This window comes from Ambystoma mexicanum, chromosome 13 (genome assembly GCF_040938575.1).
Source record: "Ambystoma mexicanum isolate Mex_15411 chromosome 13, UKY_AmexF1_1, whole genome shotgun sequence".
NCBI classification, from domain to species: Eukaryota; Metazoa; Chordata; class Amphibia; order Caudata; family Ambystomatidae; genus Ambystoma; species Ambystoma mexicanum.
The window spans coordinates 731,244,078-731,263,464 of NC_090938.1; the positions used below are offsets into that span (position 1 = coordinate 731,244,078).

At 46.7% G+C, this 19,387-nt stretch overlaps 1 protein-coding gene across 16 annotated transcripts in view; it reads right to left on the reverse strand.

Annotated features, from left to right (window-relative positions):
- The window catches only part of TNXB (tenascin XB), a 687,232-nt gene that overhangs the window by 238,361 nt on the left and 429,484 nt on the right, over window positions 1-19,387 (reverse strand). For 14 of the 16 annotated variants that reach the window (XM_069634959.1, XM_069634963.1, XM_069634962.1 and 11 more), the window contains one exon: window positions 5,630-5,908. The exons of the other annotated variants lie outside the window; for them this stretch is intronic. In XM_069634959.1, the coding sequence (XP_069491060.1) occupies window positions 5,630-5,908 (279 nt within the window). The remainder of the gene's footprint in view (window positions 1-5,629; window positions 5,909-19,387) is intronic. 16 annotated transcript variants of the gene reach the window in all.

The window sequence follows — 19,387 nt, forward strand, 5'->3', positions numbered from 1 at the left end:
GTGTGCAGCGATGACGAAGTTGCTGCTTCACAAACAGATTTTATGGGAACACCTCTTTGAAGGGCTGTCGAAGAGGCTATGCCTCTGGTAGAATGGGCCCTCAAGCCTTCTGGTGGATCTTTGCCTGCCAATCTGTAGCATTCTGAAATGCAAAGCACAATCCAACGTGATAGGGTTTGTTTTGAGACTGATTGACCCAATTTCCTTCCGGTGTAGCCAATGAAAAGTTGATTATCCACTCTAAGCTTGAAGAGCCTAGAAATGTAAAAGCTTAGAGCTCTTCTCGGGTCCAGCCTGTGCAATCTTTCCTCCTCCTTATTGGAATGAGGTGGAGGATAGAACGCAGACAGAATAATTTTCTGATTTAAAAGGAAATCAGACACAACTTTAGGTAAGAATGAGGATTTAACCCTCAATACAACTCTGTCCCTGTAGAACACAATATAGGGTGGTCCAGAAGACAGTGCCGGCAACTCGCTCACTCTTCGTGCAGATTTTAAAGCAACCAAGAAAACGCTTTTCAACGTTAGTAATCTTAATGGACATGTGTGCCAAGGTTCAAAAGGGGCACACATTAAAAACTTTAGAACCAGATTAAGGTCCCAAACTGGGACTTGGAAAGAAGAAGGAGGGAACACATTGGCGAGTCCCTTTAAGAATTGTATTATCAAAGGAATTTTAAAGTAGGAACATTCTTCCGAAGAGCGCTTGAAAATGGAAAGCGCTACAAGATAACCTTTAATGGTCCCAACATTAAGGCCTCTATGTGCCAGGGACAAGAGGAAAGATAACACTTCTGGGATAGAACACAGAAAAGGATCAACATTATTTTCCCTGCACCAGTTGCAAAACTTCTTCCAGCGGCACCGGTACAGAGATTTTGTTGCTGGCCTTCTTGCCGAAAGCAACACCTCCATGATGTCATCGGGAAGGTCCCAATCCTTGTATCTCAGCCTTTCAGATACCAAGCATGAAGGTTGAGAGTCCTGACCTCTGGATGGAGAACCTGGCCCTCCATTTGTGAGAGAAGGTCCTCTCTCTGAGGAAGACGTAACGGAGGGCAGATGGACATGTCTAGAAGGTCCAGGTACCACGTTCTCCTGGCCCAATCTGGGGCAATTAGGATCATGCGATTTCCAAACTGTCTCAATCACCTGATGACTTGAGGAATGACGGGAATCAGAGGGAACGCGTATAGCAGTCGAAGTTCCACTCCAACACGAACGTGTCCCCTAGGGCTCCTCTCGGGGGTAATTCCCTTGAGCAATACTTTTCACACTTCGGTTGATTCCAGTCACAAACAAGTCTACTTGAGGGGTTCCCCAAAGGGTGAAGATCTCCTGAAGGACTTCCTGAGCCAGTTCCCACTCGTGGGACACCATACTCTGCCTGCTCAGAGCGTCCACTGTCATATTCTCCTCCCATGCTAGATGAACTGCCGTTAAGGAGATTCTTTCTTGAATTGCTAAATACCAGAGCCACATTGCCTCTCTGCACAGAGGTAGTGACCCTACACCTCCTCTTTTGTTTAGGTAATGCATGGCCACTGTGTTGTCTGTCATTATCAGGACATTTTTACCCTTGACAGATGGCAGAAAAGCCTTCAGCGCTAGTCTGATTGCTCTCAGCTCTAAAAGGTTGATGTGTAGTTTGGACTCCGATGGAGACCAACGACCGCTGATTGTCTGATCGTTGGCATGCGCTCCCCACCCCATGAGTGAGGCATCCGTCACTACTGTAATCTCCGGCCATGGTTGCCAAACATTTTCTCCTTTTAGCATGTTCTCTGTGCAAGTCCACCACAGAAGATCCTGCCGAACCTTGTTTGGAATCTCAAGGAGATCCATCATTTGTCCTGAGAACTGGGACCATTAAGTCTTTAGAGCCCATTGAAGGGATCTCATCCTCAGGCGTGCTTCTGGTACTAGGAAAATGCAGGATACTATGATGCCAAGCAACCTCAAGAAGTCGTAGGCCTGGAGATTTTGGGCATTTTGGAATTTGGAAACCATCTGAAGAATGTCTTGAACCCTCGACTTGGGAGGCGAGCTCTTTACCAAGGATGTGTCGTATACAGCCCCTATGTACTGGAGCTGTTGGGAAGGTGTCATTTGTGACTTCTTGAAATTGAGGGAGAAGCCCAGTCTGTGGAGGAAGTGGCAGGTGACTTTCAGATGATCCAGGGCTTGTTCGGCAGAACGCGCCCTGATCAACCAATCGTCCAGGTAGGGGTGGACGTGAATCCCCCCTCTCCTGAGGTGCGTTGCCACCACTACCATCAACTTGGTGAAGACCCTCGGGGCGGAGGTCAACCCGAATGGTAGGACTCAAAACTGATAGTGCGAGTCGCCAACTACGAACGTCAGGTATTTTCAGAGCTTGAGATGGATTGGCACATGAAAATAAGCATCCTAGAGGTCCAATGACACCAACCAATCCTGAAGTTGAAGGGCCTGAAGGATCTGAGAAAGAGTGACCATCTTGAACTTGTCTTTCCTGAGGAGCTTGTTCAAGCCTCTTAAGTCCAAGATGAGTCTCAGTCCCCCGTCCTTTTTGGTAATCAAAAGATATGGGGAGTACCATCCCTTGTTCTTCTCCGTTTCAGGTACTGGTTCTATAGCACCTTTCTCTAGCAGGGTTAAGACTTCCTGTTGTAGGAGCGGGTCTGGAAACTTCAAAGCGTGTCTTCCTGGTGGATTGCTTTGAGGTTGCGTTAGAAAAGGAAGGCAGTAACCTTGGGCTATTATTTCTAGAGCCCAAACATCTGAAGTAATGGCTCGCGATTTTTGCAGATGCTGGGACAGCCTGCCTCCCACTGGTGTCTTGTGATGCAAGTCCTCAAAGTGGTTTTGTGGCGGTTGCTGCGGCAGCTGCGGCCGCTGACGGTAAAGAGGCTGAAGCTGGGGCTTGCTTTGCACGTTTTCCTCGTCCACCACAAGTTGCTTTTTTCTGGCCTCTTTGACTGGCCATTCCTCTCGCCTTTCCATATGAGGAGTAATAACGATAGGATCGTCCCCTCCAAGATTGTCCTGATGCACGAAAAGGCTGAGGTTGCCTAGTAGCAGCTCCTAAAGATTTGGCAGCCACTTTTGAGGTCTGCAACCTCTCAAGGCTCTCGTTAGCCTTGTTGCCGGAAAAGTGAGACCCGTCAAAGGGCATGTTCAAAAGACAGTTTTGCACGTCTGGTGCGAAACCCGACTTTCGCAACCACGCAAATCTGTGCATCACTGTGCTAGTGGCCATGGACCTGCTCACACTATCTGCAGTGTCCAATCCAGACTAAAGGGATTCCTGCATGGCCTCCTTTCCATCTCTAACGATGGCTAGGAATCCTTCGCTTTCTTCCCCTTCTGGTATGTGCTCCGCCGCCATTGCAATGCACTCCCACAGAGTGTACGAACATGTTGCCAAGGCACATGTGAAGTTGGCTGATTTTAACGCCATACACCCAGCTAAAAATACCTTGCGTGCCCAACCATCCACACGCTTGTCGTCCCTATCCGGAGGGATGGAAGGGTACGCCACCTTATTAGAAGCTGTGGCTGCCTGGACCACCAGACTCTCAGGAGTAGGGTGTTTGGACAGATAGCTGGGTCACTAATGGAAGGGCGGTATTTTGAAGTGAGGGACTTATTCACAAGAGGAATTGAGTCAGGGGTTTCCCAATTTTTGGCCACCCTATTTTGTAAGGCTACATGGAAGGGTAAAATCGGATCTTCGGTGGGGCCATGATCCTGGATGAACTGAGTTGGTGGTCTAGCCCATCCTAAATAATCAACCACCTTTGTCATCAGCTGCCTGTATGAGGGACTGGAATGTTCCCCTGGTTCTGGTCTGCCAAAATCTGTCTCAGGTGAAGTGTCAATTCCACTTGCGTTATGCAAGGTTTCCACTAGATCCCTCATTCTGCTTTCCTCAGAAATCAGACATTCTGGAACATTAGGGGTGCCATACTCTAGGCCAAAAGGAACATCCTCCTCCTCCTCAGACCTCTCTTGTTCTTCAAAAATTGAAATTATGGTTTTAAAATATTCTTTCCTTGGGAGAGGTTTATACATTTTTTCTGGAGGAGGTGTTGCAGTAGAGACTGAAGGCTTTGCAGTCTTTGCAGCTTTTTCTTTTGCTGATATTTTGACAGTTTCTGGTTGAATTGGAGCTTTTGAAACATTCGGCACCGAGGGCTTCGGGGTCGGCGTCGACAAAGGCATCAATGGTGTCGATGGCACCGACGAAATAGTAGTCGTCGACGGAGCTGGCTTCGAGGGCGTTGAGGTGCCCTTCGAAGGCTCGCCCTTCGAGGTATGTCGGGTTCCGGATGGCGTAGGTGACCTCGAGCGGTCAACTCGACTCGAGCAATCTTTTTCGCTCAGGGTCCTGGAGGGTTCCCGATCTTTTCTCCTTCGACCACCCGCGCTCGAGGGTGCGCAAGTGTCGGAACGGTAACGCTCCCAGCCAGCTTCTGAGGAAGGAGCGGATCGAGGCTTAGCCTTTTCAAAAACCTCCATCATTTTAATTCTAAATCCTTCCCATTCTTCCGAGGAAGAATGTTTTGTGGGGCATTTCATTCTGTTGGGGGATTTGTCTGAAGACGAGGTGGAAGGGGACCGGTGGCGTCTTTTTTTTTAGACTTTTTCGTCGAAGACAAACAGTGGTGTGAACCACTTCGGGACCTAGACCTATGCTTTTGTCTTTCGCGTCGAGGAGATTTCTCCTCATGGGATCTCGACTAGATGCTTGAGGCTTTTCGGTCGGGTTTTTGACCTACCTGTAGTTTTCCCTTCCTCTTTCGCAAGGCCTTGCCCGTCATTGCCTGAAACTTCGTACAGGCCTCCATGCCGTGGCCTTCACAGAGGCACCAGAGACATTCTCGGTGCAGATCCGTGATCAACATTTTGGATCTGCAGGATTTACATTTCTTGAACCCCGAATGCGGGGTAGTCGGGGTCGACGACGAGGAGATCTCGAATATCTACTTCACAATAACTGCATCACAGAACTATCGAGGCGCGCCAAGTCTCCGAAGCAACACGTGTACTGCAGAAAAACGGAACTGAGGCCAACGGGCGCGGCGCGTGCTACTTGTATACCCGATGACGTCACCCTCGACAGAGGCCTTTGAAGGACTTCAACTCGACGACATGGACGCACAGCACCCTCTGCCAAGAAAAATTTCTGAAGCAGCTAAAGCTTGGCGAATACATCTACGATGAGGAATACGTTGGAGGACACAATCCATTCGAAAGTTTGATTTGTGTGTTTGACAACAGTTATGCCACCTGAATTCCTTATGGTTTTGGGGAGGACTGTATTATATAAGAGGGAGCTGTGATAACACCTATTTTTATTTCTAATTTTTATGGTTGATATTTCATATTTGAAATCTGATTTCAAATCATTGTCTTGTTGATTTTGTCATTGTTCTTGGTTACATGGATTTGTGATGTAATCTGTAATAAACTGAAATTGTACTAAATTGATAACGGGTATGGTGAATGGAACATGAAATCTAGTGAAGAAGGTGAAGGATCATGTATCCCTGCAGCCAGGGCAGAGTTCTACAAATATCAAATGGATAGCTAGAACAACCCCTACTCCTGGGGAAAGGTTGGTAGTACGTGGGTTTGGGTACCTGTCGTCACATCCATCGATAGGGGTTTACCCCGCCTGTCCCCAGAAACACCATAGAGAAGGAACTTGTAAATCTTGGAAGGCCTCAGGCCCGAGATGGTGACACTGCTGAGGTCCCCATCTATGGGCAGCTCCTGGGGGTTCCCCTCAGCGTCCTGGTACTGAATGAGAAAAGAGTCAAAGACCCCTTCTTCGGTGGTCCAGGAGAGCCGGAGAGAATCGCTGGTGATGTCAGAGGAAGAAAGATTGCTGATGAGGAGGGAAGACTTTTCAGGTGATGCTAGAACAGAGAAATATGAAATAAACATATTTATGAGAACAAGTTTGGGAGGAAAAATAGCATAACCGGTAAGAAAACAGTAAAGGTGTACGTTAATTTCCAACATTAGGGCCGACTTAGCTCCAAGATATTTCCTATGGAGGGCAAAAAAGTTAACAGAAACAATCAAATAAATCAATTCTCATTTGGAAATAGAAAGATATGGACAGAGGAAGTGGCATGCAGGACATACGTCATATTCTATTTGCAAGGAGAAAAGGCACCTAGTTTACATAATGTATGCATTCCAGAGAGCACCAATTGAAATGGTTGCTTCATCAGTTTCAGGTGATTGTGTTGTGGATGCATCACAATCAGTGATATGAAAGGACACAAGGTTGCAGGTGGAGGGACCTCAGGACCAAGATCATCTCATAATATCCTGGGGAAGCCCACAAAGTGAGCGAAGGCAACTGACAAGAGAACTCACTCTTCTGCTGCTGAGCTCTGGCAATTCTGAAGAAGGCCTCACATGTCATGTGTGAGCAGCTGTGAATGTAGGGGCTGCTGGCGTGTAATATCAAGGACTGAGAGATTTTCCAAACTGCAAGCTTTGGGAGTGGGTGGATTGAAAGTACTTCAGTGACTGGGGGACTTTACTAAGCTGCCACAGAGAAATGGTTCTGGCTTAGAAATCCTTTAAGAGTTTGTACAAGGAGGTTGGACAGTTGCTGGTATGTTGACAAACTCTAGTGAAATGAGTAATACTTGGTGGTTTTGCTGTCAGAGGAACTGGTAGACAACAGGGGAGGCTTGCATGAATGTGGTGGAGCAGGGTGAGATATTGAAGAGACTAGCAGACTGCTTGGGGAGATGGCACAGGTCTATAAAGCCTCATTTACAAGGATGACTGGGACTTGTGACGGTCTGCTGCTCACATTAGAATCAAGAGTACAATATGAAGAAAGGCCAAACCAATAACATATCTCATCCGGGACGGATTTTGTATAAAGGCTGTGACTTTATCACATAGTTTCAATCTACAACTATAAAGTTTGGCTCTAGTTTAACTGAACTGATATGAAGTTAGTTGGCTCTAGAATTTCCTGTAAAGCCATGTCGTAAGCTCATCGTTTTACATACTGCTACAGGTTAGTTAATAGCTTTCCTATACGGCTATCAAGAACGTTCATAACTCATTCTACTTTTCTGACATTTAGTGCCTAGCTTTCACATATTCCGGTTGCGTTAGGTCATAGTTATTTAAATTTATATGGAATTAGTTCATAGTTTTCATATATTCCTTGACGCTAGCTCATAGTGTCCTTGTATTGCTGTGAAGTTAGCTCAAACGTTCCCTGATCACGTGTGAAGTTAGCACACAGTCTCCATGAACTTCTAGACGGTTAGCTTAAGCTTACCTGACACCACTATGAAGTCAGCCTAAGGTTAATTTCTACAGATGTAAAGGTAAATAACCATCGAACAGCTGTGAAGTTAGTTTGCAGTTTCCTTGCATTGCTATGAAGTTAAAGGATAGTCTTCTCATACTGCTAGGCTTATAGTTTCATTGTATTCCTACGAAGTTAGCTTTAGTTTCTTGCATAGATTGCATGTTCTCTGTACAATGAAGGTAGCGTATATTTCGCGTATCTGGGTGATCTGCCCGCAAATGTTGTGTTCCTGGGCAGACTGCCCGCAATAAAATTGCTTGGGGCCCCATTTTGACCATTCATCGAAAACGGAGGACCGAGCAATTTTTGTCCCTCGCCTCCATTGTTAAGGATGCGAGGGACACCCCTGCAATGCCCAAGGCCACAGATACCGAACATGGGGAGCCGGGGACACCCCCGCTCATCATGTTCGGTATTTTCAGACCCAAATTGTTCGAAAAAATGAGAACTAATGGTAGTGACCGAATTCGGTCAAATCTACCATGCGTTCAAATTTGTTCTAACAATTTGGATAATACCTATTTCGCTTGTATGCTATGAAGATAGGTTTCTGTAATTGTATGAAGTTAGAAGACAATTCCCTAGAACTACTATGAAGTTAGCCCCCAGGGTCCTTGCAATTCTACAACACATGGAGAGTTGGGGTAAACCGGAGGTGGGAGGGAGGAGGAGGAATTGTGGAACATGTGGATCGATGTAAAATGATGGATGTCACATGCTTGTTGATGTGTCGAGAAATATCTTAAAGGTTTGTATAAACCGAATAAAATAAATAAAATAAAAAAAATAAAAATTCTATAACATTATCATGTGTTTTTTTTTCGGGACTGCTACAAAATAGCTTCCTACTTTCCCTGTAATGTTGGATTGTAGATTCCCACCTACTGCTTTCATGCCAGCGGATAGTTTCTTTGTACTGCTCTCAAAATGACCCATGCTGTCTTCGTTCAGTGATAAAGCCAGTCTCCCCATGCTGCTATCTAGATAGCATGCGTAGTTTCCGTTCACTTGTCTGATCTAGACGTTTCTCTTTACTTGAACCATGGTGTTTTTGTGTACATGCTTGACAGGAGGCCTGTAAAGTGCCTCTTCCCTCTTGTCACTGAATTGCATGTCAATGTTTGGCTAGAGTGTGTTGCCATGGCTAACGCTACCTTTAAAGACAAGGTCAGAACATGGCCAAGATAGGGGATGGTCAGTGCTGGAGCATATTGGTAGACATGTTGCCTATTCTGTGACATATTTAGCAGAGAGCCGAGATTGCCTTCATCATTCACTGCAATGCCCTCCTGACAATGCGGATCAAATCTCATAGGGATCTCTCCCAAGCTTCATCGTGACCGTGTCTCTGATGACAATGCGGGGCCATGCACCCAGTTTTCATCGCAATACTTTGGAGGAGGTGCCCTGGTGTGTAACATCCAAAAGCTAACCAGCTGAGGAGCGTGCTAAAGACCCACGAAGCAAAACTAAGATGACATAAACATGGAAGTTGAGATGAGTTAAATGCTTTTGCTGATGTTTTGGCCACCACCACGGATGCCCTCTGGAATGGATACATTATGTAAAGCACAGCGAAAGCGTCCTCAAACCCTTTTCATCCCACATTTGCTTCACACACACACACACACCTTTTGGTATCTTTGTCTTTGGAGAACTCTTCACACTCGCACACAGCCTGATCCACCCATCCTTAACTTTGGTTTAGGACCTACCTTGTTGACAGTGACACCAAAGCTGAGGAATAAGGAGGGGGACTGAGTCTTGATAACGGGACTGTATCCTGCCCACGGATGTGTCAATCACTGTCCTACCTATAACACTGAATGTGCTACTGTGTGTGGGGTGAACAGAGGGAATCTCGGAAGAAACCACTGCAACACCTGATTCATTAAATGAGTTTGGAAGTACTAGAGACCCATTGCAGTGTTGCTTGCAGTTTGGGATGTGGGGGCTGCGTGAGCCATTGGCGGGTGTTTCAGGGAAGCTGCAGGGGGAGAGCTGCAGTAGCCTCATCTGGCTACTACTCCAGGGAGTGCGGTTGCCTCTGCCGGGTGTTTTGCAGGGCAGGGGCATGGGTGCCTTGTCCGAATGCATCTTGTGCATGGTGGTGGGAAAGAGAGAAGGTGGCATTGGGGTGGGACTAGGCTGGTTGCCTCTGCGTGTTCTTCAGGTTGGGTGTGGTTGCTTTGTGGCAGAGGGAAGGGAGACGGTCAGTAACCTCTGCTGATTCCTCAGGGAAGCACATGGGGGCCTCTTCAAGGTGCTGCGTGGGTGATTCTGGGTAGAGATGCCTCTGCCAGACGCATCAAGGCTGGCAGGAGCTCCCGTGTTACTGCAGTTACCCACCAGCACAAGCGCTCTTTCAGCGGGAAAATAGAGTTACACAAAGCACATAATATGATAATAAGCTCTGCCCTCACTAAACTTGCAGAAGTCATGTGCCATGAGAAGAAGGACACACGTCTAGCTGAGGAATGGAACTGTTAATGGCTGAAAAAGAGAAACTGATCAAACAAGGAGTTACAAAAGAGATGTCACACTAAACACCGTCTTCCGCATGTCTTCTTCTTCTTAATTATCAGATGCGTGGGCGGACCCACGCAGGCGCTTCCCCATCCTAAAGGATGATGTGCACCAGACCCACCAATCAGAACTTAGCTCACATAAACTCACAACTCCTCCCACCTCCCAGTCTGCCTCACAAAATTCAACATCACACTGTTCCTTCTCCTGCCTCTCACCCCGTCACCTCCCAGCAAAGCCTTCTCACTCAGCTCAGTCACACCCAGTGCAGACAACCGAACCCTCATCAATTCTCTCTCCTCAACATGTCTCTCACACCTAAGCAGAAAATGCCCCACAGTCTCGGGCACCCCACACACCGCACAATCCCTCGACTCACGCTTCCCTACTCGAAACAGACAGTCATTCAGCCCCACATGTCCTATCCTCAACCGATTCAGCATCACCTCCTCTCCCCTCCTCCATTCCAGGCTCCCCGCATCCACCTTCGCCGACACATTCCTACGAACACCGAACATCCACCTGCCCTTCACCCCACTCTCCCACCTCTCCTGACACTCTTCCATGACCCGTCTCACCACCACAGCATTTACCTCATCCACACTCAAAGGCAGCCTCACATCAATCGCCCCCCTTCTCATACCCTCACCCGCCGCCCGATCCACCAACTCATTACCCAAAATGCCACTGTGACTGGGAACCCACGCCAACTCCAAATCCATTCCCCCATGCACACACCGATCAATCTTCCTCCTGATGTCCATAATCACAACCTTCCTATCACCATTCCCTACCACAATCGCCTGCAACCCACTCAATGAATCTGAAAACATCACCACCTTCTCTAACCCCAACTCGCACACCCTATCAATCGCCAACGCAATCGCCACCAACTCAGCCGTACAAATCGACACATCATTCGTCAATCGTCCCACTTTATACTCCCCAGTGCTTTCCAGATAATACGCCATACCCACTCTCCCAGACACAGGATCCTTCGAACCATCCGTGAACACCTTGCTTCCTTCCTTTCCTGCCACATACGCCTGACCCAAAGCTTTGATCTCACCCCGCAATCCTCTCTTCTTCGACACCACATTCGCCAACTCCAAACACACCTTTGGAGACCCCATCATCCACCTCGGCCATCTCTCCAAATCTGTACCCGTCACAGTCATCAAATCGCCCACACCCCACTGCACTCCTTTCTCCCACATGTGAAACCCAAAAGGGCCCCCCCTTCTTCCTCCACCGGTCCCTATAATAGTCAAGCCTCCAATTATACTTCAAACATTCACGCACCGGATGAGCCACACTCTTCGCACTGCTTTTCACCCACCATCTCATATTCAACTCATCTCTCCTCAACCCCAACGGCATCTCTCCCACAAGCACCTGAACCGCATGCTGTCATCTGGGCAGCACGTTGTTTCCACGAAGTAAATTACAACATGGTTGTTTACTTCCTGGAAATTTCATCTACAGTCTTCATCGAAATTTATTTTTTTGTTGGTTACGGGGCACCAGGGGGTGAGCAGGGGTTATAGTGAAGGGGGAAGGGAGGTTTGGTGCCCCCCCGCATAAAAAACGGTTTGACCTAAAACACTTGATCGAATTTATTTGAACTTATTTTAACTTTTCTTCGGTCTAAAATGCGGAGGTAGACGCCCCCTAAACCCCCCCATTTCCCCTCAACCTAATCTATACCCTGGTAACGTGGACGCCTTGCCGAAAGGCTCCTAATTTTCAATTTGAGACACAGCAGCGCCGGTATATACAGGACTTCAGAAACCCATTTTGGCATTCTAGCCACCCAGTTCTTGTGGACTTTGTGACCAACGAGAACAGTTCAAGCCTCAGAAGAAGAGCTTAGGCTCGAAACACGTGTCAGGCTGACTCTGGATTGAATAAATATACATCCACTGATGCATGAAATCCTTGTGTTTTGACGCAGTGTAATTGTATACTGCTTTTTATAAATTTAATCTATACCCTTACCCACCCCCATAAATATATTTAATTAAATTTGACAAAAAAAAGGTCAAATTCGATCCAATGTTTTAGGTCAAATGTTTTTAGGTCAATTCTGCTAATACCTAAAAAACTATTGCGATGAAAACTGTCAGTGTAATTTCCACGAAGTAAACTACCACAATGTAATTTACTTGATGAAAATGACATGGAACTGTCATCTGGTGATCCTGAAAGAAAACACTGGAATAACACAGGGACACAAGCGGTGCAGGGGTAATAGAGCATATGGCCAAAAAATACACAGCAGAATAAAGAAGTAGCAGTGAACCAAGAAGGATGTGAAGAAGTAAAGGCTGCCGGCTGCAACAGCACTGAGAAGTACAACAACAAGCATGCACCTTGAATCCGGGGCTGCTGATGCACTGGTAGTAAATAATCAAAGGGCCTGAATACTCTGAGGGCAAATGACCAAGGAGGGGAGGGTGAGCAACAGAGAGGGAGTTCAAGCTTGAGTAAAGGCTGTGGAGTACAGGGGAGGCACACATCTGCTAAGGAACAAGGGGAAGCTTTTGGGTGAGAGTCCAGGATGTGGACACAGGGCAAGGAAAGGAGTAGCAGAGTCAGAGGGTGTAGATTGAAAGGGGAGTATAGGGGTATGAACAGAGGCACGTGAAGTAGAGAGTGCAAACACACTGCAGAATAAAGGAGAAGACGTCATGAAGTGAAACATGCAAATATTATCCAAAGCAAAGAAGACCAAAGGTCTTTTAATGGAAGATGCAATGAATAAAATGTTCAAACACACTGACAAATGATGGAGAGGTAGAGGCTGTGCCTCAGAACGTGAACATATTCTGTGGAATACACGATGAGCAGGGGCCGTAGGGTAGAGCGAGCAAGTATTAAAGGGGGTACATGATGAGTAGAGACGGCGGGTTAAAGATTAGGATAACAAAGGTAAATAACCAGGCATTACGGCTACGAGGCCAAGAGTGTCAAAGTCATGCGGACCTTATTTTGTTAAATGGACCACAGAAAGTGAAAAATAAATGCAGAGGCACGTTGTGCGCATGCTCCACTGCCTCTGGGCAATTGTGTCGCAGTTCTCTTAGATGGTGTAAGGCACGAGGCAGAAATTCCCACTTTGTGGTTCCATTTTGTGTGCTGGAGGTCCACCAGCATCACCACCCACATCAAATTTGGATGTAGAAAGTGAAGCGCTGGGGCCAAAAATGGCACGGGATGCGCCACAGGCAGAACATGGGGGGGGGGGGGTTCAGGCACTGCGAAAGCAGCGGCAGACAAGTTCATTCCGACTGATAACCCACATAGGTAGAAAAGGCCCTGGAGGAGAGCGCATATATCGGATGAAATGCTGGATCTGTGTCTTTTGTTCCCATAGACATGTTGGGTGAAATCCCCCCCTCCCCCCATTCCTTTTGTAACCAACCAGACTATTTTCTTGCCCTTTATGGTGGGGCGTCCCAATAAACTTCCACTTTACTCCCCTGCAGTAGCTATAACTAATCCTGCTACCCGCCATACCCTGTTGTTCTCCAAAAGAAATACTTTTTGGTTTTCAGCTGCTTTTGCGCATGTTCTAATCCATTTTATTTTTTGTATTAAACCTGTGCATACCCAGAATCACTTTCTTAGTGCTTGCTCTCCCTCCTTCACAACATGGCTGGGATATCCCTGCACCACCAGGCTGGCACAAACGCATTTCTTGTAGACACGGCGTCATCACTTTCAGAATGGATCCACATGGCGGATCCAATGTGCGGGACCCATTAATAGATCGTCCAACCATCGACTTTTGTTTTGTAAAGTGTTTTCCTTTAATGTCAGGTGGGATTAGAGGGCATGCTCGTGCTCATGGGCAGGTGGGTGCTTTGAAGGAGGGAGACCAATGACCAAGAGAAACAGAATCACCATAAAGGTAACTTTTCCTTGCCCTGTCATGCTGCTCCCATCCCGATCTCCCTCCTTCCCAGCAGAGATGAGAACCAGATTAAACTGTTTCTATGCCTGAGGAAGGGGTGGCCCCATATGCTGTCCATAGTCTAGCACGCAGGTTGCACAGAACGTCTGGACTGCAGGATGTATCATTCTGGAGAAAGCATCCATAGAATAATGGCCACAGAAAGCATGAGGGGCGGGCCAAGTATCTGCGTTACACATTGCTGGGACAGGGCCATGGCTCTAGTGTACTGTGCATGAAGTCTTGAAGGCACTGGAATGCCTTTCAGCTTGAGGGACAGAGAGATGAGGCAGAGAGTCCACTTAGTTAAGGTTGCCTTGGCTGCTTTCTGGCTGTGGGTAAGATCACTGTGTGTGACAAAGAAGATGATGCCAATGTCCTTGAAACATCCAGGGTGTGCAGTGCCTCCTCAGCTAGTGAGGAAGTGTGCGGTCTACGATAGAACAATGGAATAATGTTCTCCTGATTAGGGTGAAAGGCAGGATAGACTATACAGAGTTCCACCATGAACATATGGAATAAGATACCAGACTCCTTCAAAGAAAGGGTATTGAGTTCACTACTTCATCTGCTATTACCACAAGAAAGACAGCATAGATTAGGAGAAGCACTTGGCTTGAAGGGATTGTGTATTACAGAGCGTGTAACCAGGTTCAAATCCCATTCAAGAGCGGACTTTCCCATTGTTTGATAAAGAGGATGACGGTCATCAAAGCAGTCTTTCATGGCCTCATTTGTCAAGCAAAACAATGTCCTGGGAGGGAGAGCTCAGGTATGCAGCAGAAGCTGAATATAGTGCTCACTGGAATCCTTGTGCTTGCAGAGGCGGTCATAAAGGACAGGACTTCATCCAAATTTGGCAACAGATGTTCTTTTTAAATTCTGGAGGAGATCTGAATACAAGATCTCCGGAACCCTGCTTGGGACCACCAGGAGGTCACCAAGAAGCCTAACTTCCAAAGCCGCTTGAGAATAAGAGTAATTAGGGGGAAAGTACACAGGGCGCTGCTCGGCCCATCCAATTGGAGAGCATCTCCGAGAGAGTTGCGGCTGAGGCAGGTCATGCATTGGTGACATTAAGTTGTCTGGTGTGTGGCAAATAGGTCAGTGTAAACCCTCGGAGTTGCAAAATTCACTGAGACACTGAGGGCTCAAGAGTCCATGCTTGCAGAGCCTGGTAGAAACTGCTTGGCGCATCTGCTGTGACATTGCTCCTTTCCTCTAGATGTACTGCCATAATTATCCGTTGATGCGGAAGTGCCCAATGTTTATTGCTGGGTTGAGGAAGGGACTGACTTGTGTAAGTAGAGCATTGCGGTTGTGTTGTCTGTAAGCACCTGAACGTCCATGTTCTCTACCTGTGGGAGAAAGGACTTGACAACCGAAAATAGGGCATACAGCTCCAGGACGTTAATGTGACTGAGCCTTTCCTGAAGATACCACAGGCCACAAGTGTTCAGAATCAGGCAATGCCCTCACCCCAGCTGATATGCAGAGAATTTGGTGTGATGGAAATCTGGTGAAGGGTTGGATGGAAAGGTCCTTTTTTCATTGAGACTACCACTGGAGCAAGTGGACCAACAAGGAGGCAATTGTGATTTTCTTGAAATGGGTCTCTGCAGTCTGATGCCGGTGGTCTTCCAGATGCGGCTGCAAAGGCTTAATCTTCTGTCTCTCCACAGGAGGGACGTGTATCCATGAGGCCACAAGACGTACAAGTCTATGGAATCACCAGCTGGATGTTTGAGCATGGTTTATTTGTACAATCCAGCACAGTCTCCTTGATTGATGCTATCCTGTCCTGTGCAGGAAAGGTCTTTCCTTGAACACATCCGTGGACAGCTCTGATAAATTAACTCTTCTGGGTAGGGCTGAGGACCACCCTCAGGACATTTCTGGAAAACTCCAGGACCCCTTTGGTGCTACACATCTTATGTAGACTCTGCTGAGAATGGTTGTAAGGCGAGGCCGGAATTAGCCAGCTGTCAAGGTAAGGGTAGAAATAAACACCGTTCTGAGGTAGATGTCCCGCTGCCATCAAAAGAATCTTTTTGGAGACTCTTGGAGCTGCATTCAGTCCAAAGGACAGGCAACTGATTTGGCAATGTCCTCTCTATATGGTAAAGCAAAGAAATGACAGTACAAGATTGTTCTTAAATTCAAGAAATCAATGGTGATGTGTTACCGTAATTCAGTTATAACATTACATTAGAAGAAGAAAATCTGTGTGAGAGCGCGAAAAGCATTAAAGAGGATAGACCTCTGCACCCATATACATTGGTAGATTCCAATCTAAGATGGAGGGTTTCATTGTATACTGGACCACCACTGTCTCGATGTGGCTACGCAATCACGCAGCACGCATTGCAGACAATGTAAAACCAAGCGGTCGCTTAGCATCGAGTGCGAGACGTTTCAACATACTGGGCATTCAGCATCTGGAAGGAAGGTTGCAAATAAGACGGTAAGCCCGTAATTATGGCTACTCACTAGGAACTTGGAGTGTTTTGAAACGAAATAGGATAGCCAATTAATAATAGGATAGTTAAATTGCATACAATATATTGAGGATATCTGGCGATGCACACTAGAGCGCCCACAACAGCAATATAAATGGAAACAAATGGAAAGAAATACCGGAGCATGGCGGTGAATTTAAGGGCTATATGCCTTTTAAGAATCAAAGGAAATGGGACTATTTACATTGTCCAACACTGTACATTAAGGCAAAATCACAACAGCTTACAAAAGGATAGATTTTGATGCAATGCGAAAAGGGTGGGGATACAATGTTTAACATGTGTGTGGGCATTTTTGGAATATTTGGGTATGACATTGGGTTAGTGTATGCAGCATTGATAGTGCGTATTTTGACTCACAGGAAAAGAAGAAAATCGAACAGTGTGCAGTCTCACCTTAATGAAGGAAGCAAATTTAAAAAATCAAAGATAAAAGAAAAATAACCACCTAGAAGCGGCCCCTTCGATATCGATATCCCGTGGGTAAGCAGAATAACTGAAACAGACAATAAGAGATAGGAGTATGGTGTAAATTACTTTCGAGTTTAGCTTCCAATATGACTCTTTTGAGGTAGGGATAATTTGGAAGAGTTGACCCCAAACTGCTTGAAAGACTAAACACCTAAATCATGATGGTGGGTAAAGATATTGGTTAAGTTTACAAACTCCAAGTGTCTAAATATATATATATATATGGTCAAATGGATAGATTGATGTCCTTATTATTATTTTCCAAATATTAGGTATCCAATTACAGGCATAAGCAGAAGAAAAAAGAAAAAAAAAGCTTCTGACCCATACAGAAGAGAAGTGGAAAGACTCTTCTGGTTTGTGGTTGTGATCGGGTCCTGAAGAAAGCAGTCAGACTTTGCAAAAACCGCTGAAACTGGCTGATCGATACTGAGTGTTTAGGCTTCTCCCCTGAAACCCCATGACCTGAAGATTGGTTGAGTGCCTGGGTTGCTTAAAAACTGGCACCGTTTTTATACACTGAGAGGGTGAGATTAAAGGGATCAAAACTCAACTGAGTGTTTGTTTTTTGGGTTTTACCGAAAAATGTGAGGAAAGTAGTGATTGAGGTTCAGGACAGCCTCTTTCTATCCCCTGTAGGGGAGGACTGGTCCAGGAGACCCCTCTCGCCTGCGTTTCTTCCCCAGGTGAGGGCTATGGCCCATTGGGCGTTCCCTCATGCCACCCGGGCCCAGGTGGTGGAGGGCTCACCCACTGGAGACATTGCCCACACGTATCGAATGCCCACATGTATTGATTACAACACAAATTTAGCTAGGCCCAGAAACCATTCTTTGCCCGGTAAAGATGGTGTGAGCTCAGCGCACTGTAGCGCGGCCCCCACCCTTGGAGAACATCCCTGTTGCCGCAGCACCCTGGCAGATCCGCTGCGAGCACGTTCCCACGAACAAGACGGACATGAGCTAGCGCAATACGCTAACATTGTAACAGTTCACCTCCCGCAGTGTACCATCACTATCAGCATGACCCGGCCAGCAGGCCTGAACAATGAGAAGAACAGTAAAATGGTCCTCTGATGGCAGACAGTCTTTAAATATATGTATATATTAATGTCAAGACCTCTTGCATTATTTCTTTCTTCCACAAAATACAAACGCCTGTAGAATGTATTAAAATGAGAGAGTATGCTCCCATGATATAAGCTATGGCGAGCTCGCACCATTGCAGGTGGATGCTAATGATAAAGGAACGCTCCAGGGATCTGTTCGTTGCATGTATCACTGGGCAGCCTACCTCACATGGTTTCGCGCCATAACTAAAGCTAATGCTGCTAGAGTACACGAGAAAGCGGATGCAACTATACTATGAACTCATGTAAAGAATGCGCGAGAGTGCACTTATCATGTGTAACTGTCTGAGCCCCTCATATGCCACCACCGTCACGTACAATGGCGGGTCGTTTTCTATGTACTCCACTGATCTAACCACTACCTCATTTTCTGCGAGTGTATATGCATGTAACTAAAACACTGTAGCTGCTAGAATGTAATGTACAAATATGGTGCTCGGACTGGGTATAATCGAAACGCACCCAGCAAAGGTTAAATGCATGTTTTGAAGTGATTTTAAATAAGTATTATAGAAAGTATTCAAATGTTTGCGATGTCTTTACCTATATTCGGCAACACACGAGGGAGATACCTTTGTAAAAGCGTACAAGGTCTCGATGTATCCCCCTCCCTCCCTCAGAAGGCTGCCAAGACATGAGAACAGAGCCCCGCTCTGCGTTATCACGCCTCCCCCGACCCGACTGGAGCCGCTTCAAAGACTTGTAGCCCCACTGCAGCAACCAAGGCCGCGGCCAGCCACCTGCATTATTTACAGCACAGCAGTAAACCTTAGTTGAAACTCAAGCGCCCCCTCGTAAACCCCATAACCCACCGGACTGTCTCAGACTTATGGCCCGGTGCAATCAGGACACCCAACACTTTGACAACACACAGCGAAACATCCATAACCACTTCTAACAAGACAGAAAGACCTGTACCACCTGCCCCAGTCCCCGAAGCTTAGCCCCTCGACCTACGGTCCCGGTCAACAGATCACGAGTAACCAGGCCTCGATATATTATCTCCAGACCCCTCACAAGGTGCATTCCTCCTGTGTTGCATTAACCTATTGAAAGATTTACTAAAGAGAATAGAACTGTAAATGACTGAATGACTGCGGTGTGCATGGCAGAGGGCAAGTAAGTCAGAAAAGGCATTCATCTCTGCCACAGGCCGCCTCGGCACACCAACACCGCCCGGATGAACTCAAGCCGACCTGCCAGGCCCAGCCCAACCCACGAGGGTGACCAGTGACGTCCTCCAGCCAAGACCAACCACACCGCAGCAGCACCTATAGTTAGTCGTCGCCACCCAATCCCAATGAACTTGTGCCCCCTATAGTATGTAGGTTTTGATGACGTTTTTTGTAAATATATACGCCTGTCTTTGCTATTGTCAGACAGAGCGCTCTCGGAGTTTGCAGAGTTCTTTGCATGCCCAATTCTGATTGATAAACTCCCATTTAC